Consider the following 26,986-nt stretch of genomic DNA (forward strand, 5'->3'; position numbering starts at 1 on the left):
CAACCTTTAAGTATTCTGATAACCAGAGTCGAGTCTGTAGCTGCCTTCCCCAACCGCACTAATTTTGGTACTGAAACTTTGAAACACTATTTTTTTTTAATCTATCTTTTGCCTCAAAAAAAAAACAAAAAAGGGATTTAAGATCACACTGTGCTATGAAGATTCCACATACGCTCTCTGTTAAATTCCTTGGTCCTCTCATCTTTCTCAAGCGTTATGCTCCAAAACAGTTCTGGGCCCCCATTTGCCCCGCAATTACTCAGTGATGCATTCACTCTCCCATTCCACTCCTTACCTTTACACATTAGTCACTCGGAGGACCAGTTCACACACCAGCCTCACTGCCACTGTGAGCACTGCTGCAGAGGACCCGAGCACAACTGTAGCTTCACACAGCAAGAATGTGATTACAAGTCCATAATACTTTTTATCTTATGGTAACCCACTTTAAACTCTATGAATCCTATTATTAGAGCACACCCCCGGACTACTCTAACCCTTCACCTTATCCTGTGATATGTCAGACAGCTAGGGCAGTATCTCCCTTTGGGTAAAAGGAGGTGTGTGTCTGAAGCAGCCTTCCTGTTCCTGCAGGAGATGTCAGCTGCCATTTGCATTTATACAATCAACAGCTGTGGTATAACACCCTGCTGCCAGTGCAAAACAGACTAAAACACAGTCAGGAGCAAAACCAGAGTAATATCATTTGGGGGAAAGAAGGGAAACCTACGTAATTATCCCATTTTGGTATAGAACAGGGACTGCAGCAGCCCTAGCCACGGCTGGGAACACAAAGGTGACAGATGATGTTTACTTATCGTATTGCTCCATTAGCTTTAAGTGTTAATTATCTTAAAGATCACATTTAGTATGATTGTCTTTCCTCTCATGTTAGAGACAGTACTTCTGCCAGAGACCAAAAGTGCTTTCTTTCTAGGCTATAGAGATTCAATGCATCTTGACTAACATTCATTTTTGAGGTAGTACTCATTTCCTTTGTATTGCTGGCTCAAAATAAAAATTAGGGAAGTAAGCACAGTTTAAAATATGCTCACTGTAAGTATATAAAAACAAACAAAAACAGAAAAAAAAAAAAAAAAAACATGATTTCATTTCTTGGTAGATTACCATAAAGAAGCATATCCTTCTTTTAAAGGTCAACTCACATTCACTGCTAAAGTCAAACTTTCATAAATGGTTTATAACAATAGCTATAAACTAAAGTGCTTCAAAATTTGCTTGACAATTTCAGTGATAAGAGATATGATAGTCTGAATTTTTGCTAGTGTGAAATGCCATGAGATTAGAATCAGCTTTATATAAGAAGGGCAGAATTAATATTTTTCACTTTCAAAAGTAAAAAAAAAAAAAATCCTGAATTAATGTGGCATTCTATACTCATTACAAGTTGCTTGTATTTTCCTTCTCAAATCTAGTATTTCTCCAGTAACTAGAATAAAAATGGAGTTAAGTTGCTCAATACTGCAGCACAAAAAAAAAATTCCAAATATATGCAAACAGAAAAATGTTTACAATCATACAACTAATGAAAATCACACTTCATTTCAAAGTTTTAGCCCTGCAGATTCTTTTTAACACAAGGCAGATATGTAGAGTCATGGAAAAACGTAACAGACTGCTATATAATCTCTACAGTAACTACGTAACTTTCACATTTAGGTCACAAATTTAATGCCCTACTGTTTATCTAATAAATGCTAAATAACTTATGAACATTTATGTGCTCTATGCAACAGTGAACATATTGACCAGTGGATGCCAAAATATAAAAGTTCATACACAAGACAAACTATTAAAAAAAAATCACATTTTCTGTACAATTCATGCAAACTGTGCACAATGTGGTAACAGGAACATTTGCTAAACTCTCCATTTAAGGATGAGCTTTTACAGCCAGAGCAGACCAGTATTCGAAAAAGTCTGCAGAAGTGGAAAAGTCCATGGCAACATAAAATGCAAAAATACTTCCAGCATTTCATTTTTCTTGTAACAAAGCAGGGATGTTGATGTTCCAGCCAATAGCCTGACGATCAAACCCACACGTAAACAGGTTGCATATTGGATGGTCCTCACTCCACGCGGAGCAGCACACCATTCTTCTGTGGCCCTGGAACAGTTTGGGAGATACTAGGATTACTTCAGGTGTATTTTCAAAATGCTTTATGTCAATAAATTAACATGAACTGCAGACTTCCTTTCTTTATTACATACTGACAATTTATATTATTTATATTTTGCTAAGGCTTGACACCTATTTCAAATAAATTTTACATTTACTAATGATCAAGTTTTTGTTTTTTTTTTTTTTAAACAAATGGTACTTCGAAATCCTAAACATCTTAGTTTCACCTACGAAGAAAGATCTTTATGACTAAAATATTCATTAGTATCAGGACTAGGTCCAAAATCACAGAAGTATCCAACAAGCTTATCAAAATTTTAAAGTTTTTCCAGTTATGCCCATTATTTACCATTTTGCTTACACATCTGCTGAATTTTGATTTTAGCACTTTCATTTACAGAAGCAGTCTTAAAATACAGCACTACTCGCTGGCATCTACTTTGCTTGCAGGATGAAGTGTTGATTTCTTTGTTCACTATATTCATAATACCGAAAGAATAGTAATGCAGCCAAAGGATTATCCCATTACTGAGGAAAAGCAGGGCATAAAAAAGTGCACAGAAACATAAAAAAGAGGAAAAAAAAATACAAAACCCTCACCCACAACCACACACACACCTAAGTGACACCATTATCCAATTCACTTCACTTATTCTAATTCATTCCCTTAGTGTTTTTTCAGTACACAAAGTAGCACCACAAATGTGCAAATCTTTAACATGAAAAGGAGCGGTGATCTGGGACGTAGTCCTAAATGCTAAATATTTATTTGTGTAAGCATGCAGAAGGGGAGCGGAATCTATTACAACATCACGTGAAGGTGAGCTTCAAAACTCACCTTTTTTTTTTTTTTTTTTTAATCTCTTTATAAATGAAATTAAATGGGCCAAAACAAATATGAAATCCCGGCACATTACTTTCCTGACAAGATTTACATCAAAACATCAAAACACATTCTGAAGGTTCTTAAACATTTTTTTCTGCAAACATGAGTATCACTTTTTCAAGGAGAAAAAATATGACGAGATCCAGTTAACTGAAACCACCATTCCGATTTCAATTAAGAAAGATTCAAAACGATGTCACTTATTTGCATGTTGGTCATTTTCAGTAATTTGCAAAGCTATATTCAGCCATTTCTCCAGACAAGAGAGACAAGCTTCTTCCAGCATTTTTCAGCTTTTCAACCACAGCTTAAACCCCAGTTTAACCTTGTATGAGAGAGAGGAACAGACACGCTGTAGGTGAGCAGAACGCCCATTACCTGTCTGTTGCTGCGGGGGAGGCGCGCTAACCGCACTCCGGACATGTCGAACAGTCTAACCTGGCGGTTGTCGTGCGGAAGGGCAATGATTCTTTGGCCAACACATACGTTAATCCTGGAGAGAAGAGACAAAAGCAGGTTATGCACAAAACAGCGGGTCTGGCAAAGAGCTTTTGACAGTACTAGTTAAGTGATGTAGATTTTTTTTTTTCTTGGTAATTTTTGCAAGCAAAATTAAGTATTTAAAATCTGTAGTACCAGATGCTCAAACTGGTTTAACCTTTGTACCACATACACAAGTCTCAGAAAAGCAATACGATGCATCTATTAAATTGCATTAGATGTGTATTTTATGAAACAAATTCAGAGCTTTTCAAAAACCTAATAAATTTAACTGTATAACCTTAGTCACCAAATTAAATTTCTATTCAATGAATTAAGACTAGAAAACAGCAACTCAGAAGCCTGCTTACCTGTTGACTGCCGAGTCTGTACGGATAGTTGCAATAGGAGACCTCATGTTTTTCAAGTCCCAAACTTTTACGGTACGGTCATCGCTTCCAGAAACAACATTGTCTCCCACGGTGAAAACTGCAGACGTCACAGTGCTAAACATTTGGGAAGAAAAACAAGGTCAAGCTCTAAAAATCTTCATTAAATTGGCATCCAACTTCAAGTTCTGTTTCTGTATTCCCTTTAAAATGTTTAGCTTACATTATTAAAAAAAAAAAAAAAAGTATCTGGAAACATTAAATTATCAAGTGAGGATTTTAGAATATAATATATTCTTCCAAGAAGCCTGTCCCTTAAGGACTACAGAGCTAGACTGGTCAAAGCACTAAGAAAAAAGCCCATCAGGAAAAAGTCACTCTGGAGACACATCTCACACTCTATTTGCCTTAACATGAACTAAATATAATATTCTAATAGGTCTTATTAGGACAAACTTTCATAGTTCAGTTCCAAGACTTTAGTTCACTTACACAGTAATGCTCAGTAAGCTATTCAGGAAATCAAAATGGAATCAGTAGTAAATGGTAAAATTTTCCTCCTCCTGTCTTTTGATATCTATAATCAAATTCCTAGAATCCTAGAATTTCCACAGAATCAAAATGGTTGGAAAAGAACTTCAAGATCAACCAGATCAATCAAGATCAACAATTTCCATGTGGAAATTCTTCCTAACATCTAACCTGGCAACTTGAGGCCATTTTCTCTTGTCCCAGTGGTCCTAGTTAATCTGGAGAAAAGACCAACCTCCTCCTCACTACAGCCTCCTTTCAGGTAGTTGTAGAGAGCCATAAGGTCTCCCCTGAGCCTCCTCTTCTCCAGACCAAATAACCCAGCTTCCTCGGCTGCTCCTCATAAGGTCTGTGCTCCAGCCCCTTCCCCAGCTTCATTGCCCTTCTCTGGACACGCTCCAGCACCTCAATTCTCTTCTTGCAGTGAGGGGCCCAAAACTGAGCACAGCATTCGAGGTGCTGCCTCACCAGTGCCAAGCACAGGGGGACGATCACTGCCCTGGTCCCACTGGCTACACTGTTCCTGATGCACCCCAGGCTGCTGTTGGCCTTCTTGGCCACCTGGGCCACTGCTGCCTCATGTTCAGCCGCCTGTCGACCAAGGTCCCCGGTCCTTTTCTGTCACACAGCATTCCAGCTGCTCTGCCCCAAGTCTGTAGCGCTGCACAGGGTTGTTGTGACCCAAGTGCAGGACCCATCACTTGGCCTTGTTGAACCTTGGACAGTTGGTCTCAGCCCATCGATCCAGCCTGTCCAGATCCGCCTGCAGAGCCTTCCTACCCTCACACAGATCTACTCTTTCTCCCAGCTTGGTGTCATCTGCAAATTTGCTGAGGGTGCCCTCAATCCCCTCATCCACATTGTCAATAAAGATTTTCCAAATACTTTTTTTTTTTTTTTTTTTTAAAGTTACCTCTGGCGTTTATATTACTCACCACGCAGACACAGGAGAGATCCAAAATTTTTCCATAACTTGAGGTAAACTTATTTCTCTTTTGAATAACATGCTAAACGTGCACGCAGCCAGACACTTAGCCAGAGCTGCAAGCACAACTCATCTAGCAGTAACTCTCGGTCTACTCATTTCTAACATTCTTATTCTACGGGTATCTGAAGCCTAAGAGCCAGACAAGAAAATCTGCAAGTTGTCCTATCAGGCAGCATAACTAGCCAGAGAGTCTCCCAAGAAACTTCCTGGTGATTTTAAGTGCAAGATGCTACTCTCTGGAAAGATTAAACAAAGAATTTTGTTACAGGAATAGTACAGCGTTCAATGTGATTGAATAACTCTCATGATGAAGAGACAAGGTTTTCCTAAACCCATTTTTACATTTTAAGTATTGTTTCATATTAAGCCATTAAAGTTTCTGTACTATGCTTGCTTTAGTAACACATAAGCTCTCAATTCAAAAAAAAAAAAAACCAACTCTTGTTTTCTGCATACGTGATGTTCTAACAAAACATCTTCATCTCTCCCAAGGATCATTAAAAAGGCTTTTCACCTCTGTTTCTGCAGATTTGATTTAATGACCCATGTTGTAACTTGAGTCATGCACATCAATTTCTTAGAATTTAGTAATTCTAATTTAAGTTGTCAGTTGTTACTGTCATTTTGGTTGTTTGCAAAAATTTGAATTCATGTCCTCTCCAAGCTGCTGATTGAGATTAGCACTAGCCAGGTCACAATGGACCATTTTATGCAACCCTCTTAATTTAAACTGACACCAAATTAAGTTTTAATTAGGATGAAGGTCCGCTTCATTCATGATACCAAGTTTCCTAATGCTTTATTAGAGCACAGTTTAGCCACCAGGGAGATTATTATAATGTGAACCAAAGGTCTTTGCCTAATCTCAACTTTATGAATCTAAAGCCAAAAAGTTAAAATCTACCATGAACGCCACAACTGATGACTCTCTCATTAGGCACCTGAATATTTGGCTAGCTCTATCACTTCACTTGGCACCTTCCAGGAGCACTTGTCTTCCACCCAACTGCCCTCCATAAAACTTATAACAACTGCAACTCTCCGCTAGTTCTTTATCCAGGTTGCAAAATACCTCAGTAAAATGCTTAAACTGGAATTTCCAAGCAAATTCCTTGCATGCAAACTCTCAATCCCCAAAAGGGAAAGGGAAAAAAGTATACTGTAGTTGTTCCCAAACTCAGTATTAAAATGCAGTATAAAGAAGGACTGAACATTAACAAGACAACGAAAGCATTATGAACTCTAAACACAGCAGAAATTTGGTAATCTGTCAGTTTTATCATGTCTATGCTATGCTAGTACATCTCTTTCACACCTTCTCTTTCTTCTGGACTGGAAGACTCAAGAACACCAACTTTGTGCTAAACTTATATCCATTTGAAAGAGAGGTTTCCAAATTTAAGTTAAATTCTGCTTGTACTTCAAGAAAACAGTTTACAAAATAGATGTGTCTAATATTACCGGTGACAATACCGACAAAAAAACAACTTAAATTTAACTCTCTGACTTGTACAGAACTCAGTAATGATCCAACATTCGAAATAACACTCTCCAGAAGTTTAAAATATATAGGGATTTAATAGCCAATTTTAAACACACACAGTGAGGCTTCCCTGGGCACTTCAGCAGAAGGAATCCAAGACAGAGAAAAAAGAGAAATCAATACATAGGACTTTAGCATTCTGCTACTAACATAAAGATCTGATTTGTCTTTCCATCATATATTTTATTCCAATTACAGCTGTAATATATTATGAAACTGTCTCAAAATAATCCTTGAAGTTCAAATGCTCTTTTTCCCCTCACAACTTTGACCCAAATTTAAAACTTATTTCATCTCATTCTAGTTCCTCTTTATCACTTGTCACTGTCAAACATAGTTACAATTCTCTGACCACATAAAATTCTTTCATTCTTCAATTTATCATATTTTGAATGAAAATATTCAAAAGTACTGCTGTGCAAACAGAATGCTGATTCAACCCCTCCTGCTCCTGTTTATAACAGACAGATTTTCAAAAGAAAAGTATTTCCTTCACTGTATTTATTTTCAATTAGTTATGAATTTCGATATTACTTGGTAAATTAAGAAAAAGTTTATTAATACAACTGGACAAATGATAGCAAGCCAGAAGTAAGACTGTTAGGCCCTTTTCAGTGACATCTTTAAAAGAAGCTTTTTAGTCCTACTGGTTGCCTACTGCCTCTACAGTTCACAATTGTAAGGTTCTGCAGTCTAGAATTTGCACTAACTGCACGCTCATGTGACCAAAAAAAAGTTTGTGGAACACACTCAGCTGATTTTTAAATAAACAGATACATACACATACTTAAGTAAGTTCAAGGATGTGTGCAATGACCATCACTGGTTTAAAAAAAAAAGTGAGCAAATCATCCCTTTTCTTACACATTACAAGTCATATTTGGCCTCCTGTGCTATTCCAATTTAAGACTTCTCTCAAGGTGGGAGAAAGGAACCTCACCAAGTTCTATAACTTCTTTTTTTTTTTTTTTTTTAATCAAGAGAAAACGGCAACACAAAGCAAAACCACCTCCAACTCAGAAACTAAAGCAGGATTTCAGCCCAACTGAAGGAAGAAGGGAGAGAAAAATTGGCAGAGCAGCCAATATACAAATAATCTTTCAAAAATATTCCCTTCCTAACTCCACCACAAAAATTAAAAGACTTTTTACTATTTTTGTTTTCTGTTGATACTAGTCTTCAATCTGTCCTAGACAAGCTAAAACAGTAGTTAACACCCCCTTGGCTAAATTAATCAGTGTCAACAAAAGATCATCAGACCCTGTGTTAATGGAATGCTAGAAGGCATTAGGTTTTTAATAACTCAAAAAGATGACAGGTATTGTAGGACATAAAAAAAAAATCTGGCAAAGACGAAGCAGTCTTATGACACTTTAAACTGCAGCTCCCATGGGGAGCTTGGTGTGCTACTCCCATCCTCCCGAAAAGCTTCAGACTCCGGCGGAGCCAGTAAAACTCATTTATCTTGTCGCGGGGAGCAGCGGAGCGAGCGCTTCCAGCTGACAGCGCGGCGCTCGCTCACCACACACCAGTGCCCGATCTGGAACATCCTGCTCCCTCCGTGGGTCTCAATCAGCGGCGAGACGGCAGCGCTCGCACTCCTCATTAGGCCGAGCAGCTGTCTCCCCAGTCACACTGAGGCACAAAACTGCTTTGCATAACAATCTGCCCAAATCTCGCACACGGGGAAAAAAAACGATGTTGGAAATGCTGGACCGTGAAATGCTGATGCAGAACACTTTTTGGCACTCCATCAAGAAGAAGTTAACACTGTTCTTGCCACTTCGATATGCAGCTTATACCAAGATTTGCCACTAAGCACGTACGATGCAGAAAGGCATCTGCTACCTACCTGCATGTTGGGCTAGGTTGGGAAAAACTGAACTAAAATAGAACAATCAGAAAAATATATTCAACGTAAACCTAACAACAGCTAAACAGCAAAATTTTATGGCCCACATGTCTCATATTTCAAATAATTACAATATTTTGTCTAGCCTAAACGCAGGTGTCACTGGTAGTCTTTTCTACTCAATGGGTCACTTGGTCTTAGGAGAGCAAACTTCATCTCCACAGAGTGGTCTATACCCAGGGGAAAAACATGCTGGGAAGACAGCGCGTAGTTTTAAAACTCCAAGACAGGGACAATACACTGCTCATATGGCCATAAAACCATCAACTAAAGAGCCCACCAGCATCTCCACATCTGGTTGCATATTATGGGTCTGGAAAGTGCTACAGGGACTTAATTCCAAGAGCTACATGCACAATTCTGTAAGGCTTTTTGTAGCTTTAGTCTCGCCTTCCCAAAGAGCTCTTCCTCCAACTTGAAAAATCGTAAGAACTAATGACAGAAGTGAAGAATTAATGCACAAAAAGAAGAAGAAGAAAAAAAACAATCTAAGTTGCCTTAAAATAATAAAATGATGAAGAATTGAAAACAATCACCAACTCTTACACAAATTGCTAGACTGGAAGTTAATAAATTATTTAAAAGTACAGATATCTTGAAATCTGCAACATTACATTTACAATGGGACTAAAAGCTCCATTTCTTCCTGCATGAACATGGGTAGAAGTATCAAAAAATATGTATATTAGCCCCAGAACTTAAACTCCTGGCCATAATCCTTGTTTAAATTGTGCAAAGAATATGCCATATGAAAATGCAGCACTGGAACAACAGTGTTTGAAAGGCAAGTCTGGGGCCATTACCAGACAAGTTGCAGAAGAAAATAAAAAGAATAAAAATACCCTACACATCCATTGGAAACTGAACAATGTAAGACTATTAACTGTAATAAAGTCACCCAACGTTTCAGCACAAAAATTTTGCACCACTTCTTAGAGCAGTTGGACTCCTGTAGGAGTCCACACATGGGGAAGGCCTCAGAAGGTTTCCTTTGAGTAGAAAAAAACAGAAGAGGCAGACAAAGCATCACTGCTGGTATTAAAAGTTGAAGTAGGAACAGGAGTATTTCCAGAAGAAGAGATGGTTTAAATGGGCTGTACCCTACTGACAGCAGGTCAACTTGTGACACTTAGTCTGGCCTTCAATGAGTCTTCTTCACAGCATACAAGTTCATGCCTTTGATTAAAAGTTCAATCTAGAACTAAACTGAGATGCACTTTAACTTCCCAAGAAAATGTGGCTGAGATCTCCAATAACCAGAACATCTAACAGTGACTCTATAACACTGGGGATATCTGAAATAAGACTACTTCCCAACAGGGGTGTCTAATGGCATTGTTGATGGAAAAGGGTTTTTTTGTTTTCTTCCCCCCAGTTATTTGGTCTTTCTTACTTACTAGTTCTTTATTTTACTTACAAGTAATCACAAATCAGAGCATGAGAATTAAACCTTACAAACAGAGGATCTATGAATGCCTGCTGAGCTAGGCAAACCTGAGCATCCAGGAAAGCAAACCAATGACTAGTCCCTCAATGCTGAACACTGCTTTGACAAAAACTCTCAATTCACCAAATATCAGAATTCACATGAGCATCCTAACCCTGCTCAAGTATTTTTACATTATCTTAACTCAGACGTTTCAGCAAACAGAGGAATTAAATTTCTCCAACTTTTAGAGAATAAAAGAGGTGAGATTGGAGATTAAAAAAAAAAGAGGGAGATTACATCATAATCTACATTTCTGTTTATCTAGAAAACAAAGAAATTCAGTATGATGGAAGACAAAATAAAATCCAGGGTATAGAGGTTGTAGCCAGGCAGACTCAGACTCGGAAGGCACAACCAGTTTCAGGGGCAAGTTAACTAACCACTGGGGTGAGAAGCTTTGGGGATTTACTGGGGTCTATGCTGAATTCCTCCGCACTGGAAGAACCTAATACATAAACCGCAATTCTACCAAAATTACCTTGAAATTCACAACAGGCACCAATGGAAAGGCAGGCTGTTCATCAAAGATCCCTTCTGCCCTTACTGCATGATGTCTTTTTTCTTAGGCTATGCCACAACAGTCATGTAACTAGACTATATGAGTTTGCATTTAATAAAGCAAGCAGTTATGTGCTCAGAACACCAAAAGCAGGAGATTTCTTAGCCATTAACATAAAATATAAATAATCTCTCATAGCTAGCATACATATTTTGACAGAGTATTGCTTCTATGGTACAAGGCAATGCACAGTAATTGCTTTCCATTTTTCTAAGTCAATTATAATTATAAAAATCACACTGCGTATATAACAAGGTACCTTAATCCCACAACATATCCGCATCATTATATTGTATTTTCACAAGATATTGTGCTATTTTGACCAAATCTTAAATCTAATTCATTAAAGATACTAAAAAAAAAAAAAATTATACAATCCAACTACGTCCCCAGTACTCAAAGCAGATACAAAGCATCACACTGCAGTGAACAAAACCTGAGTTTATCAGCAGGTTTAAAGCCTCCTCCCTTACATTTCAGAGCCTAAAAATTCTTCTTGCTACCAGGAATCACAAGCCGGGTGTGGAGGCTTAGGAGACAGGAGGAGAACATCATCCCTCCAGCTCCAGTGCCTGACCCCTAAGGGTGTCTGGCGTCCCGTTTTGCAAGAGGCCCTGGCAGGTCCTGCTCGGTGCTTTTCAACAAGGAATGTCCCCAGGGAGAGGGCCCGGCTGGTGACAGAGCTGGGCTGCCACCTGCTGGAGCAGCTCTCACATCTGCATCCACAGCCTGCATCACTCACATCACATTTTTGTGCACATCACATTTTTGTGCACATCACATTTTTGTGCACATCACATCATAGAGCCTCGCAAGTCACCTTTGAGCTTTCACGTAGTTTTTTAAATCAAACACACTGCATCCGTGTGACTAAGATCAGGAAGACCCATTCAGGTAGAACCACTGTAAGAAACACAAGCTCCTTGGGCTGCAGTGCAACAAATGTGCTGGAGTCATTACTGCAAAGATCCATGCCTAGTTAGTTGGGCTGATCTGGTTGAAATACACAGGAAAACAGCAGCGACTCAGCCACAGTTCACCTGCTACTGGTGGCAGGAAGATGTTAAAACTCCGGGTCAACAATTTTAAATCGTTAAGGTCAATGATTTTAACATTGAATTTACAGAACTGTTTTTAAGTGCTTACAAAATATTAACAGCTTGGGAGATTTCTTTATCCATAAAGAAATAAAGAAATATGTATTTTTTCAGAAGATCACACTTCTGCCTTGCTTTCAGTTTTATTTCCAAATATTGAATTTTTTCAAGATGGAACAGAGGATGCATCAACAGACATCAGAACAGTGCAGCTGTCCTTTAGGTAGCAAACCTGCAAGATAAATCCCTTTCTCAGCAGTGCTGTAGGGATCTATCATCCCTCCTCCACCACTGAACACGGCACTTTGTGCATTTTCCAGTGAGCAGCTGAATAGTCTTTCTTTTTTTCTTTCTTTCTTTTCTTTTTTTTTTTTAAATATTGTTTAATGTGCAAACTGGCAAAATATTTTTGAATTCCTCTCAATTTCCTCAGACCAAAAAAATACAGAATCCTTCAGAGGAAGGATCCTTCTGCAAAACGTCAAGCTCCATGTTGATTTTTTTCAGTAATACCCCGAATTCTGATCTTCCACAATAGGATCGATGCTTCAACAAAATAATGAGCTGCACTATCTTAGATGTTAATAGTAGTCAGTTTGGGGGCTCCTAAAAGATGGGCTGTCTTTGCAAAAGAGTCTATGCCACTACCAAGAACTAAGAGCATTCAAAGAGAAAAATGAAGAGAAAAGATAAAGCAGACAAATGTAAACAAAGACAGTTAAAAGCTGGAATAAGAATGTTGTTATTCAAGGTCTATTCCATAAAAAATAAACTCCCTGACAATTTATAGATCTTGGTGATAGTCCTTGAAACACCAGCTAGTATCCATTATGCACCATCACCCCAGAGCAATGTCTTTTGGTCTCAGCATATATGGAAAGACACTAATGTCAATCATGTTCCTTTTTTCTGCAAAACATGTTCCAGGACAAAGCAATGAGTTAGGTCGGGGGCGAGGAAAGGCAAGTACCAACAGACAAAAACACCCAACTTTGTGAAATCCTTCTGTCAAAAGAGATAACAAGAAAATTCTAGGACAGAAAGCATAAAATTAAGTCTACTTTTATATCAGCAAAAGACAGCTATTTATATGGGATCATTGCCATATATCAAATATTTATCTGGCTGGAAATTCTTAAGGGGGAAAGAGTTGTTTTTTAAAGGCGTTTTAATTCAGATAAAGTTTACGCCGAATAGCTGGGAAAATGAGAAAACAGATACTGAAACATGGCCATAATGCAAATTATACATGCAAATGAACCAAGAGTGAAAGTGCAAGCAAAGGGCTGTTTTCTTTGTTGTGAGCTAGAACTCACAACCATCCTTTACTCAAAAGATGACATTCCGTTTTCTGAAGAGTCAAGGTCAAATTCAGAACACACCAGAGGTGATGAGCTTCCTTCAGCAATATGCTTCAAAGTTATTCCTGCATTTTCCATATATCTAAGCTCTGATTAAGAGTAAGGTAACCCAACAACATATCACAGATTCTCACGACTACATTTGTCTACATTCAATAGCAGCCAGCATAACACCTGGAAGTCTAAATTACTAGTTACTAAAAGCATGATATTAAAGAGATTTTTGCTTTGATAGAAGGTAGAGCTCAGTGTCCTTTTTTTGGTACAAATTAGAAACTCTTTCAAAAGTTAATCCTGCTTTTTGTTTTTTCTGATTCAGGAAAAAAAAAATCACACTGAATATCATGACAAGTAAAGAGAATCTGTTTCATCAGCTTCACTCCAGCAGAGTCAGAGCTAAGCTACAGACATAAACACTGGTAGAAAATAACCGTCATATCTTAAATTTTAACAGTAAGGAGTTTTTATCTAGACTTACCATATAAACACACCAAGAGCCTTGGCTATTGTTTTAGAAATTAAGTACTACTGTATTACATTTGAAAGAGGACAGTTACGGTGTGCTGTGAAAATCAGTCTCATAAAACAGGGGAATGAACTTAGTACCTCAAAAAGAACACAGGAACAGTTTTGTTCAGATTAGCAACTGAATGTATTTATACTTTTGAAACGTGTAAAAAAAAAACCTATGAAACAACTGTCACTTACTCTGTGTGGCCCTGAAAGACATTCACAGAATGGATAGAAGGATCTCGGAAATCCCACAGACGGAAGGTTGTATCACGAGATGATGTCACCACAAGACGCTGGGTGGGATGCGTACAACAATGTGTTAGCTCTTGGTCATGCCCTACAACCACAGATGGAAACACGTAAGGCAATGAAGCAAGACTTTTCATATCCACATACATTTGGAATGAAATGCTGATAAGACAAGTTTGTTTTTTCCTTTTTTAAAAACAAACTATAATAGAATAATAATAATCACTCTGAATTCTATCATTACTGCTATCACACAAGGAGAAAATTATATGTAACAGCAAAATACACTATTACTTATTTCACATTATTAAGTGGCTGTAATTTATTGCTACTTAATATGGCATCAGTACAGGAAAGTAAAAGCATCCTGATGCATTGCATACTCAGAAGAACAAAAAATTCATACTCAGAACATTCCCATGGCTGGGATTTTAGAAACCACCATGGCACTGAGCAGCAGCTCAAGTCTTGTGCCTGCTCCCCTCCTGCTCCAGAGGAGCCACTGACTTTCCTCAGTGTTTCAGTATATAACCCCCCGCACACGGCAAGTAATCTCACCATGCAAAGTAATTTTCCCTTTCGGTGAGTGAAGAGATACCTGTGAGAGAATGGACGAGTTCAGAGGTCTCTACATCATACAGATTTGCTGTCCTGTCCCAGGAAGCCGTCACAGCTTGTTTCCCCCCAACGAGCCAGTCAGCTGCTATGACCACCCCTTGATGGCTTTTCAGGGAAGTCAGTGGGACTCTGATGGTGGGACAGTCACTGGAACCGTCTCCATCTCCATCAGCTTCATCTTTATCCGAGAACTCAATTTCATCTTCTCCTGACATCTGCTGTAAAATGCAAGAGAAAAAGCATTAACAAATGGAAAGTAGTGTCTATGAATTACACATTACAGTACTTCCCCACCCCTTTACTCTAAACCTGGGTAATGTAATTCTGTAGAATCTACTCTCTTTAGGCATGCACTAGCAAACATTATCACAGAACAGACTGTTATGCCAGAGCTAAAAAGTTTGGAAGAGTTTTTGCAATGAAAAATGCATTTAAACCACATTAAGTCACTTACCCATATTATCCCTTCAGTTGTTTACCCAGTCTATGTATACTCCCCATTCTGCATTACTCTTGAGTTTCCTCTTGAGTACATATATAGATAGATTTTTTCCTTTATATTTTTAAAGGCAGGACACGTCTAACATGCTGCTGACCATCTTTAATCTTGAAGGCAATCTTTCACAGGCATATTTTTATCCATTAGAACGAAAATCATACGACACCAACATTTATCTGGTGGCCAAAAGATCAGCACTGTCTGACAGAAAGGATAACTTATTTTCCTACACCAGGAAGTATCAACCTCTAAACCTTACCTCTCTCTAATACAACTTCTTTTTTAAGCACACTTCCTTTTCACTGTATTTTATTGAAGATAAAGTTTGTATGACTCTTTCAATATAGAATGCTGAATCCAATCAACCGAATCATTTTCCAGTTTTCAGTCAAGAGTCTGACCATATCTCTCATATTATACACTCATCTCTCATCCTTACTCAGCTTACCAAGAAGCTCAACCTATAAGCTGCGTTGGTGTTCAAAATTTAACACAGTAATTTGACCTAAATACAGAATTTGACAGTCCACAGTAAACACTGGCTGAACAAGTGTCTAGGGACAACAATGTCAGTGAGGTAAAGTAACTGTAGTGAGAATAAACTAAAAATTAAATTTAGTGATATAATTAAGCAGATGCCAAAAGTACGAATCTTTTCCATCAGTTTTCAATCCACAGCAGGCAACTATAAACAATATATGCCTCAAAAGCTAAACTACTAGAATTTAAATAATTTAAAAAGAACTTCACTATTCTTTAAGATCTGTAATGTTACGAACAAGTTGCACTTGCCACTTCATTTACTCAAACATTTATTAGCTTGAGCAAAAGAGCCCATTAATGCACTTGTAGATTCTGCTCTGCACCACAAATCTTAGCAACATGAATCTTTCTGAAAGAATAACGCTGAAATGTATCTGTTCAACCCAAACCTTCAAGTCCCACCTTTTGCAATCATGAAATATTTTTTTAATTATGTAAACTTAACATTCAGTCTTATCATAACACCTATATCTGATGAAACTGTTGTGCGTTTAGTTTATTCTCAATAAGCTGATTGCTTACATTGCAGTCTGCAGTTGGCTGAGGTGTAGGTAACTGTACTATGTATCTCCAGATGTGAGCTGTCTGGTCTCCAGATGCTACAGAGCAAAAAAGAAATAGAGAGAGAGAGAGTGAGAAAATTGAGGAAGAGGGAGAGAGTGAGATACTAAAATTGAGTATTGCCACAAACAATAAGAACAAGTCTTATGTTACAGATGTGGCAATACTGTCCAAGTTCACATCTTTGTCTATCAGTTACTGCTATGACCTTTTTGGTAAACAAGTTTCAATATTAATGAAATGGTTACTTTGTTAGCTTTGATACAAATAAGAACAGAACTCAAAATCCAAACTACAAGCAGATGCTACTTAAACAGTGCACATCACAACACAGGTATCACTATCATTCAAATACATAATGCTGGAGGGAAGTATTCAATTCATTAGCAAGTACCATCCTTCATTTGTTCTTTCCTACAATACTGAAGTTCTTCTTCATTCAGTGATTTCTCCTCTCAAATGTTTTCAGGCAGTTTTAATGAGAAACCCAAAACAGCAGAAGAGAGGCTATTCTGCTTCCACCTTAAGTAACTCATCTTATGCAGCAACAGTTACAAGCTCTGCAGGTACCATCTGCCTTTTTTTTTTTTTTTCTTCTCTGTTGTTATACAAGACTTAGCCATTATTACATAACAAGAAACACAGGATTCTCTCTGCTACAGACAAAATAAACATGTTCCTAATACATAAGCAAACAGTGTGGAGGGCTCTAGACTAGGGAGGAAGAAAACAAAACAATCCACAACATTATGATATTATGGGTCTGCAGAGATTTAGCAAGTGTAAAATACATGAAAGGAAATTCTTAACTAGTAAATGAAGGAAGGATAGAAGAAGGTGATCAGCCTTTTACAATTTCTGACCATAAGTTAGTGTTTTGAGAGAAGAGTGGAGGGTTGTTTATTTTAAAGAAGTCTTAAGCCAATCAAGTTACACTGAAGAGTATGTCCTCTGAAAACTTTCAATGCAGTGTTTTGAAGAACCCACCTCTTGAAAAAATGGTAGAAGAACAAGAGTTTAGCTGTGAGTCAAGCTTTTTGAGTGAAGAAAAGGTCAATCTTACACAGGAACATCTGTTTTGGAACTGCAACACTGACTGTAATTACCATTTGAAAACAGGAGCTAAATCACTGCTAGCCGAGCTAGAAACCACTCTACTCCCCAGCTTCCTGGGGAGCAGTCGCTGCAGATGCAGAAGGAAGTGATAACAGCAGTGTTTTAATTTCTACCCTCAGTAATAACTGCCCTCGTTTTACAATGACTTGACTTGCCCAGTAGCAGAAAATTGAATTTAATATCTCTTTTAGTTAATATCTCTAGTGGCCTAATTGCTGGGCCATACAAACCTTAATATTAAACCACATTACACAATTTTCAATCCCAAAGTTGCACAGATAATATCCTCAAACTTGAGAACGCTGTTACACTAACAGCAATACTTCCAAGTTGCTTTTTCTGCGCATCTAATGTCACAGTATCCTTTTTCCTTACTTCCGGGAAACCTGTATACTTCAAAGGGAATTAAACACATAATTGCCAGTGTCTGTTTAGAAGAGGTGGGCACAATTGACAACGACACGTTCAGTACAGATGGAAAGATCTGGCTCTCGTAAGTTATGCCATAAAATATGACGATTATTTCATTAGCAATGATGAAGCCTCAGTCAGAGAGAAGCTACAACAGCAGAAAGATGCTAGTAAATCACATACTTATTTTCCCATTCACAATTAACATAGTATGTAAGAAAATTTTCATACCTGTAAGAGCCACTTGCTCAGTTGGATGAAACTTTATGGAATTTACTGTGTAAAACAAAGCAACATATTAAGCAAGTAATAATAAGAAAAAAAAACCCGTAGTGTTCTATCATTAAAAGCATCGAAAAACTAGAAACTTTCAGTTTTAAGCAATTTTTTGCTCAAATCACTTAAGTGAGAGAAATCATAATGCACTGGAGCACATAAATCCAAGTAAAGTCAGTTAATGACAGATGGCACAATGCACATTTTCTAGTAAATTATCTCATGAATCCAGCACAAACAGTTCACATCCTAAAGAATGGAAAAGCCCACACTCAAGTTCCTGCATATAAGCTTACAGATACAATGCTCTAGACCTCCATAAATGCATTTTAGGTACTTATAAATATTTCTAATATGATGAAAGTCTACTGTGTATATAGAGAGACAGATGGACAGATCTGATGGACAGATGGACAGATCTTTTTTAAGGCTAAAAATTGCAGAAAAAAATGAACAAAAACCTAACTCAAATAATGCGAACTAAGTTTCAGTCCTGAAACTGCAAGTCATTGAAAGATGCTTTAAGATGGAATCCTGCAAGAATTCAACCAGCCTAAAAAGATCCCATTCATTTTTTTATTTCAATGCATTAAGATTTAATTACTTTTCTTCACCAAGTGTTTTCACTTAGTTTACGCACTGCTGTTGAAATGTAGTTTAGAGCCTCTTACTATTTTTATGGTTTCCTAAATAGCAATTAAAACAAAGAAAAAAATAACTGGAAGTACTGAAGTTTTAAAATACGTTTTTACAGAGGCTAACATTATCCTCACCATATAGCATGAGACCTGAGATATCTGAATGCTGTCAGATTAAAAAGCCTGACTTAAACTGGTAACTGATGTTGCTGTGCATCTCTCCCTAGGGCATCAGCACATTTGGGTTTCAAGAGCTGAACTCACAGAGCAGAGAGAGTGCAACTGATGGTTCAAGCAGCTGCCACTCTTTAGAGACCTTAATTCTACTAATAACTTTGCCACAGAGTTCATGTAATACACTGAATTAGTTAACCAAGTATTTCAGGTCAATGACCATTCCTCATTGTCCAGGTGCAAGACTCAATACCCCATGATATTTACTATTTACTGCACTGAAGCTCTCCCTTCACAGAGTGGACTTTTTTTTTTTTTTTGAACTATTTATGCTGCATTGAGGAAGACAAATACCCAAACAGTATTAACCATCTTCAGAGCAAGATTCAAGTACTATGCAAGAAGTTATACACAGGACCACATATTTAACAATGAAGAATAAGCAGAGTGCCTCAGCAACTGTATTTTCTACCTCAAATTAAACACAGACCCTGTGAAACAACCAATCTGATTATACAAAGCCATTCATTCTGCATATGCATGAAAGGGACGATGAATTCTGACATTTTATTAAGTGCCTTAACTGTGCCTGTAAATTTTGTCTACACATAGTTGTTTATTTACTCAATATCTACAAAACAGTCTTAACGGCCTCTCTTAAAAAAAAAAAATTACAAAACCTTCTGCATATGAAGGTTAGTGGAATTTTTACAATGTACTTGTTAATGATGTTGGCAAACCTTCAAGTGATATGACTATAAACATTTCTATGGGTGTCCAAAACACATTTCCTCTCACATATGCATTCTGTTTCCTGTTTTTGCAAAATGACCTTATCTTACCTGAACCAACATGCCCCACATACTTGACAAGGCATTTTCCTGTTTCTATGCTCCAGAGCAATGCGGTGTGATCTACAAATGTTAAAAAGGAGACAAACATTATTACATAATATTGTCCAAACATATTTTTCAATTTTAACTCTGATTCAAAAAACAAGTTATCTCTGAATATAAATGACAACACGCGAAACAAGCAACTCCTCTAACAATATTACCTTGTATATCAAAGTAACCGGTCTGTAATTATAAGCTTCAACACATTAAAACTTAATAGGCACGTCCCGATAGAAATAAAAGTGCTATAAAAACATAATACAAGTTCCATGTAGATTGCTTTGTTGCACTGAAAGGCAAATTCTACTTTTAATATTTTTCTTACTTGTGTATATTGTTATCCATAACACTTCTGAATCTCATGCTATACAGGTGGACCAACACGGGAAGTAAATAAAAGACAAGACTAAATCAGTCACTACAAACCAGAGTCCTACGCACAAATATATTTACTTCCTACAAAACACTCTAATGCATATGGGTTGCTGCAGAGAACTACATAAGTTTACCTAAAAAGGAAATCACTCTAAGTGCCACTCCTTTGCCCTACCACACTCCAAAACAAATACCTCAAGTATGTGCAAGTATGAAGTACTGGCATACTGAACTGGAAAATGGCTATTTCCAAGTTAGAACTCAGGATAAAGGCAGAATATCCCACATAACCTCTCAATACACACACCAAATAAGCAGCTCAGTTTCTGCTCCATAATATTCATATCCAGTGTCTTCAGATTCTGTTCCAGTTAGAATAGCCAGTTTTAACTGACCAGCTCTAACTTGCTATGACTTATTTTCCTCATATTTTTTTTCCAAATCCATACACCCCATAGATTGTTTTTCTGGATCACTACGCAAAACAGCACCTTATTTGGTAGTACCAGTAACTCCCGCTTAAGAGAAGCCTAATAAGACATGCAAGGAATTGTAAGTTTTTTAGTTGCCCATATAATCCTAGGCAACAGCCAGAAGAACACAAGAATATATGAATATCCAAAATTATGACTTCTTAGTCTGACTTCCACAAAATAAAGTTAAACTAATACTGGGATAGAAAGCTTGAGGGGAGCTCTGTATAGGGTGGTAAAGCATTTTGCATGAAAGGTCTCTTCAAACAAGAACCTCTGCAAACTACTCATTTGCACTCATTCAGCTGGCATGGGCTGATTCTGAAGAGAGAGATCTACATGTTAAGAGGCAAATAGTTTAGAAGGATCAACAAGGATGCCTGAACTTTCTAAAGCTGTATCAAAGTTAAACAGTTAAAAATTAAGTAGATTTTTTTAAGCTATTGAATTTTCTTAAACGAACCCTTGCAGAAGCATGTTTGCAAACTACAAAAATAGACAGTTAAATCAGCAATTCTTTAAAATTTAAGACCGATAATAAAAGCTCAACTGAGACACTATAGTGCACTTAAATGTTCAAGTATGCTTTTGATCTACTTTTGCTATTATTTATAGAGGAAAATAGATTTTTCTTAAGATTCAAGCAATGCGAGACTGTACCTGCAGATGCAGTCCCCAAAACCACTGGTTGAGTTTTTGCGACACTGACATCCCAAATACCATCCCTGTGGCCAACATATTCCTTCACCAGTTGACAGATCGCCCTGGATGTTGTAGTTTTAAAACTCGATACAATCTGAAACATCAGAGATTAACATAGATTTTTCCACATTCAAGGTTAAGTAACTTATCCCCCAATACACTGCTCACTGTTTGCTAGTTTGACAAACTAACTTTTTCCCCATATAGATTCCTCTATTTTCTAACAGTTTGCTATTGTCAAGAATTTGACATTTGACGGTAGGAAAATGAGCTTGAAGCCAAACACACTACTAAATTTTCTTCTCTTCACAACACCTCTCTTTTACAGAAAGCAAGATCAACTACTCTATGATACAATGATGCCATCTCATTAAAGTAATCAGGTTACACAAATACCATGCACACTTCCATTCAGTTTGAAAGGTAAAGAGATTGCCTATCCCAAAATAAATATATCTGACAACTTACAGTCATGTTTTAGAACGTAAACTCTTGGAGAGCGTATTGTTTACGACACAGTTCTAGCAAAAAAACCCCAAAACATTCCCATTTATAATGCTCATTGCCATCTTTCTTCAAAGCTACAAAGAGCTAATCAAATCAAACACTACCCTGGGAGCATATGCCAGCTCATTTGTGTAATAAAGCTTTTTTTTTTTTTTTTAATGTCAAACTCATCTAGACATTTTGTAAGCACATTCCCTGAAAGCCAGTGCTATTAAGGGAAAACAGAGAAGTCTTATTAAATTCAGATTAGCATGTGAGTAAATACTATCAAGTGAAAATACGAAGGAGAAAAAAAGCCCAACAGAAAGGGAAAATTCCAAGGTACTACAGCACAGGAAGACTAAAAGCCTCTTTCACACTAAACGAATGTGTGAAAAGGCACCTGAACAGCAGAAATTCTATATTTTCAAATACAAGGGGAGTGAGATTTTTATATTATATATAAACATTTGTCTCACTGGGATACTTCCAGACACATAACTGAAATCAACTGTTCAAAAACAATATTTTGAAGAAAGCTGCTTAAAACACTATGTTAAAATTAGAATATCAGCATTTTTCTCTGCATGCAATTACATTGGGGTATCTATCAAACGGGTTAAGTCAAACACATTAAGATGTGCCTACCCTATCATAAAACAGTTAACAAATGAAGTCTACATTCCACATACAATAAAATAATGACAACTAAGGATAAAATCCTATTAGTATGTGATATCAAAAGGGAAAAGACAGACTTAAATATGCCATTAAAAATAAATTACTTTGGGAAAGGTTTTTAAAAAATGAGAACTTCTGTAAGACTTAGAGTATTCCAAATTCTAAGCACGTCAGCTTGGCAATGATGAAATGATAATGCCCCATTTGACTGCCAAATTAACAGCTAACATGCACTTCAGTCTCATAGCAGCAGAAGCAAGGATGGATCATTAGGATGAACTGAAAAGGTTAATGGCAAACATTATTAGTTCAGTACTACAACAGTTTTATAAGCCTTGAACACAATCCTATGGATGCAAGTTCACATAGGATACCTCCCTTAAACCAAATGGGGACATTTATGTGAAGTGGAAGAGCAGCAGTAGTCTTTAACTGTTGCTAAGGGCTAATACACCCCTCAGCTGACTTTTCAAGCCTGAAGCTTTTCAAGCCCTGGTTTGCATTCTGTTTGTCAGGCAAACTCCTGACAAAACTTTTGGAAGTGAACTTCCTCTCCTGTTCAACAACAGATTTTTCAAGAGTGCTGGACAGAGCTATTACCAATCATTTTGTGCAACAGCCACTCCAGCTCCTCCTGGATTATCAGCAGACTCAAATAAACAAAGGAGAAAAGTTCAAGAATGCTACTTTTTTTTTTTTTCCCCTGTCCCTCAATTCACCAACCAGTAGAGTCACTGGATTACTTTCTGACTCCTGAAAATTGTTCATAAACAACTTCTCAAGGAAGAGAGGGAAATATCTGAATACCATGCAACTTATTAAACACTACGGAAAATGTTGCTGGGTTTTTTGTTCATTTTGGTTTTGTTGTTTTTAAATAGCTTTAGTAGATCTTGGGGACATCACATAATAATGCTGGGTGTGCTAGAATATCTAGAGTGTGCTTCAGCTTTGTCTGTCCTCTTTCTTAATGTATTTCACAAGCTAAATATATTCTGGATTTGGACACTGGTGGATTAAGGAGGCTTTCAGGAGACAAGCTATTCTCATACAGGTTTTGCCAACTTTGCCAAATTCAGACTCTCATTTCATCCAAGGGGTGAAAGTACCCAGATATGGGAATTTTCCTTGCAGAAAACTTTGATTCTAGCTTGATTACCTCAACAGTTTTCTCAAGAAACTGAGCAGGTTGGAATACGTTAGTCTCAGCGCATTTATTTCCAATACAGTAGTCAATGACCAGTTTTATGATTAGAATAAGCAAATATTTAGAGCTCTTCCTGGAACAAACCTAAACTCTTTACAATCAGAAAAAAAAAAAGGGTAATCTTATGCAATTACACAAACCAATTTGTCACCACTTACAAAAATATAACGTTAAGAACTTTAACGCTCTTGCCTCTTCTAGCTCCATGAAACATATTTTCAGAGATACTGACATTAGGAAACTTTAATTGCACCCAGTTCAGATAAACAGACAAAGATCATAGTCTCTTTGGGCTCGAACACCACAGCCTTTTAACTCTTCTGAGCAGGAAGGAGGCAGAAGCCCACTAGCTACAGGAAGGGCCTGAACGAAGGACAGTCAAGAGATGCTCTCAGCTCAATCTTCCTCCTCACCTCTCCTCTCTGTCTCCCAATAATTTCCAATTCAAAAGTGCCGGACGATAGATACCAGCACGTTTAAACCCCTGATAGTTACCAACTGATGGAACAGCTCTGATAACTTTCTATAGGTATCAACTTCACATAGTCACTACTTGTGACTATGCTGTGCATCTCGGAATACCGGGAAGCAAAGCAGCTCCCCAGGAGTCTCCAGCTTGCCTCCCAGCTTGCTGAAGCTGCAAGGTCTGCCCGCCTTGCTCGGAGAACAACACGAGCGCTACATTGCAAGCGAGTAAAGACAAACACTTAGCGCCAGCCACAAAAAACAAAAACAAGCAAACGAAACCCACTACAGAAAGTGCTGATCTGTACAATTCCTCACAACACAACAGGTGTAATTAATACTACACTGTCTCTTTGACAACTATCTGAAATGGCCTCATTAATGGATTTGTGGGTCACCAACTATAAAGAAAAATGAAGAGTCACCCCCATGCATCAGTTTGAAAAGAATTAAAAACAGACAAAAAAAAACATCAAATAAAACACAACATCTAGGATAGTTTTCAGCACACTGCTCTTACTTCCCTATTTTCAAACTACTTAATAGATTGCACTTACAAAGCACCTACATTCACTCTAAATCACTCTTAAGCACAGATTAGGGAGAGAAAGGGGAAAGCAAATATATCAGATAACAGAAGATGAGAAAGAAGATGATGAGAATTTCATCAACTAAGTCTTCTAGAACAGCATGACTCAGCTTAGAGATAGAATGATTTACAACGTGAAGACAGCCGTGCTGGTCTCGCGAGTACACATCAATGGGTAAAGATTTAAGTCTCATACCTTGCTAGTAGATGCCTTGTAAGTTGTCTTTAACTTCTGAGAAAGCTGACTGGTACTATGACTGGCTGTGGAGACAATTTTTTAAAAAATATTTCAAATACAACATTAACTTATTTTGTACCATGGTATTGATTCCCTTCAATAAGATTCTCTTCAATAATTTTTTACCAGCTACTAGATGAGGATTCTTTGTGCTTCTCTTACCTTTCGTTTTCAGTTGTCCTTTGCTTAGTTCAGCTCCATCAATTGTCTGTCCTTCTGCTGCTAAACGCTCATTAAGTGTCTCAATCTCTCTGCGTACTGACAGGAGCAGGAAAATTCACATTAATGCAAAATATCAAATAAAAATTCTGAAAGAATGTTTATGAGTACTTATTAATCTACTTTACTTTAAGGATATGAAGGGATATATAGAAGCAATTCTCCCCAAGATATAAACTAAGTCTCATGCTGTATTTTCCAGAGACCAACCTTCACCTCGATTCTGTGGAAAGTATTGCTCACTTCTAACCACTGTTGCTTTTACTACTGAATGTGAATTAAGAGTAATAAAACAGCTTCCATAAAACAACACACCTGTATTGATTTAACCCAACACAAAGCAGAAAGATAGAGCCAATTAGCATGACATTTCTTGACAAAGATTTTCTCAATCACAAAATACCATATCCCCTGACTGCTTGTCTATCAACAGCATTTAAAAAATAAAAAAAAAAAATACAACAAAAATGAATCCTTTTTATCATTCAAAACGTACAAAAAAAGAGAATTTGAGATAGCCATACTTCACTCGAGTGCTTTTTCACCCGAAAATTTTAGGAACACTAAATACTGTCAAAATATTTTTGTTGCATACAAGAAAAGTATACTTGTTGCAATAAATGCTTGCAATTATTTATAACTTTCATCAGCAAAATATGAACAGAAAACATAGCTGGCATGGGTCAGGGACTCATAGGCTGAACCCAGCCTACACCAGGAAAAAGGGGGGGGAGCCACTTCTGCTTCTTCAGCCCTCAGCTTCAAGCAGGATGACACACATTTGTCCTCACTACTTGCATCAAAGACAGGAGAAAGTGATTTTTCTTGAAAAGGACAAATACTGTCTTTGGCAAGAAGTTCAAAGCTATCCTTAAGCTCCTAACAAAGAAACTACATTAATTACATTATAGTATCCAATGTAAGCCTTTCAATTAGCTCTATTAATCTCTAAGTGCAAACGGCTTTAAGTGGCTGGGAAAAATATACTCACATTCCAAGTTTTCAATATAGAGGTTTTCAAACTCCCGCTCTATTTGCCCGAAAAGTTCAAGAAGTGTATTCCGAACAGAAGAAGGTAGTTTAGAATCCTAGAAGGCAAAATAGTAGGGTTTTATTTGCATTTGTTTTAAGTTTCTACCAAGTAAATAACGATTTAAAATTTAAATTATGATTTGATATAAATGTATCTGTAAAGATTCCTGCTTGAATGGAGTACAACATGCAAATCAGCAAGTGCATGCAACCCTCACCAAATTTTACTTTTCCCTCGGGGTATTTGTGTTTTCATTTAACTATCTAATCCTTCCCTCTACAGATATTACTCAAGGATCACCTCTTCACAAAATATATTTAAAAGCAAGTTGACAAGTTTTTTCTTTTGCATAATCATCATAGCAATAAAAGGTACAAAAGCAAATACATGATAAAACAACCAATGCAATGCAGAAGATGACTGATAGTAGTGAACTGGTAATTGGGAATAGCTAGTACTTACAGTTGTAAGTACTTCTAAAATTTCAAAGTAGAAAGCATAGCATGATAGGAAAAATGACAGGTTAGAAAGCAGAAAATACTGTCACTAGCCTTGGAGTCAATCCACTAACTGGCTAATCTATAAGCATGGATCCAAGGATGAACTTGCTCACTGAGTAAATCAATTCTATTAAATATTCTTTTTC

The 26,986-nt window shown here is 37.3% G+C and overlaps 1 protein-coding gene across 4 annotated transcripts in view; it reads right to left on the reverse strand.

The window, feature by feature from the left end:
* Positions 1 to 488: 488 nt before the first annotated feature.
* Positions 489 to 26,986, reverse strand: part of WDR37 (WD repeat domain 37) — a 37,347-nt gene continuing 10,849 nt past the window's right edge. For 3 of the 4 annotated variants that reach the window (XM_088528175.1, XM_088528173.1, XM_088528174.1), the window contains 12 exons: positions 26,299 to 26,395; positions 25,251 to 25,346; positions 25,047 to 25,111; positions 21,381 to 21,516; positions 19,819 to 19,890; positions 18,120 to 18,164; positions 16,323 to 16,399; positions 14,739 to 14,976; positions 14,087 to 14,228; positions 3,881 to 4,015; positions 3,408 to 3,522; positions 489 to 2,128 (listed from right to left, as the gene is read on the reverse strand). In XM_088528175.1, coding sequence (XP_088384301.1) covers positions 1,997 to 2,128; positions 3,408 to 3,522; positions 3,881 to 4,015; positions 14,087 to 14,228; positions 14,739 to 14,976; positions 16,323 to 16,399; positions 18,120 to 18,164; positions 19,819 to 19,890; positions 21,381 to 21,516; positions 25,047 to 25,111; positions 25,251 to 25,346; positions 26,299 to 26,395 — 1,350 coding nt within the window. In that variant the 3' untranslated portion in view covers positions 489 to 1,996. The remainder of the gene's footprint in view (positions 2,129 to 3,407; positions 3,523 to 3,880; positions 4,016 to 14,086; positions 14,229 to 14,738; positions 14,977 to 16,322; positions 16,400 to 18,119; positions 18,165 to 19,818; positions 19,891 to 21,380; positions 21,517 to 25,046; positions 25,112 to 25,250; positions 25,347 to 26,298; positions 26,396 to 26,986) is intronic. The other variant, XM_088528176.1, reaches the window with a different exon arrangement.

Source organism: Tinamus guttatus, unplaced genomic scaffold, assembly GCF_059628265.1.
Source record: "Tinamus guttatus ecotype Peru unplaced genomic scaffold, ASM5962826v1 Tinamus_guttatus_pri_ptg000306l, whole genome shotgun sequence".
NCBI classification, from domain to species: Eukaryota; Metazoa; Chordata; class Aves; order Tinamiformes; family Tinamidae; genus Tinamus; species Tinamus guttatus.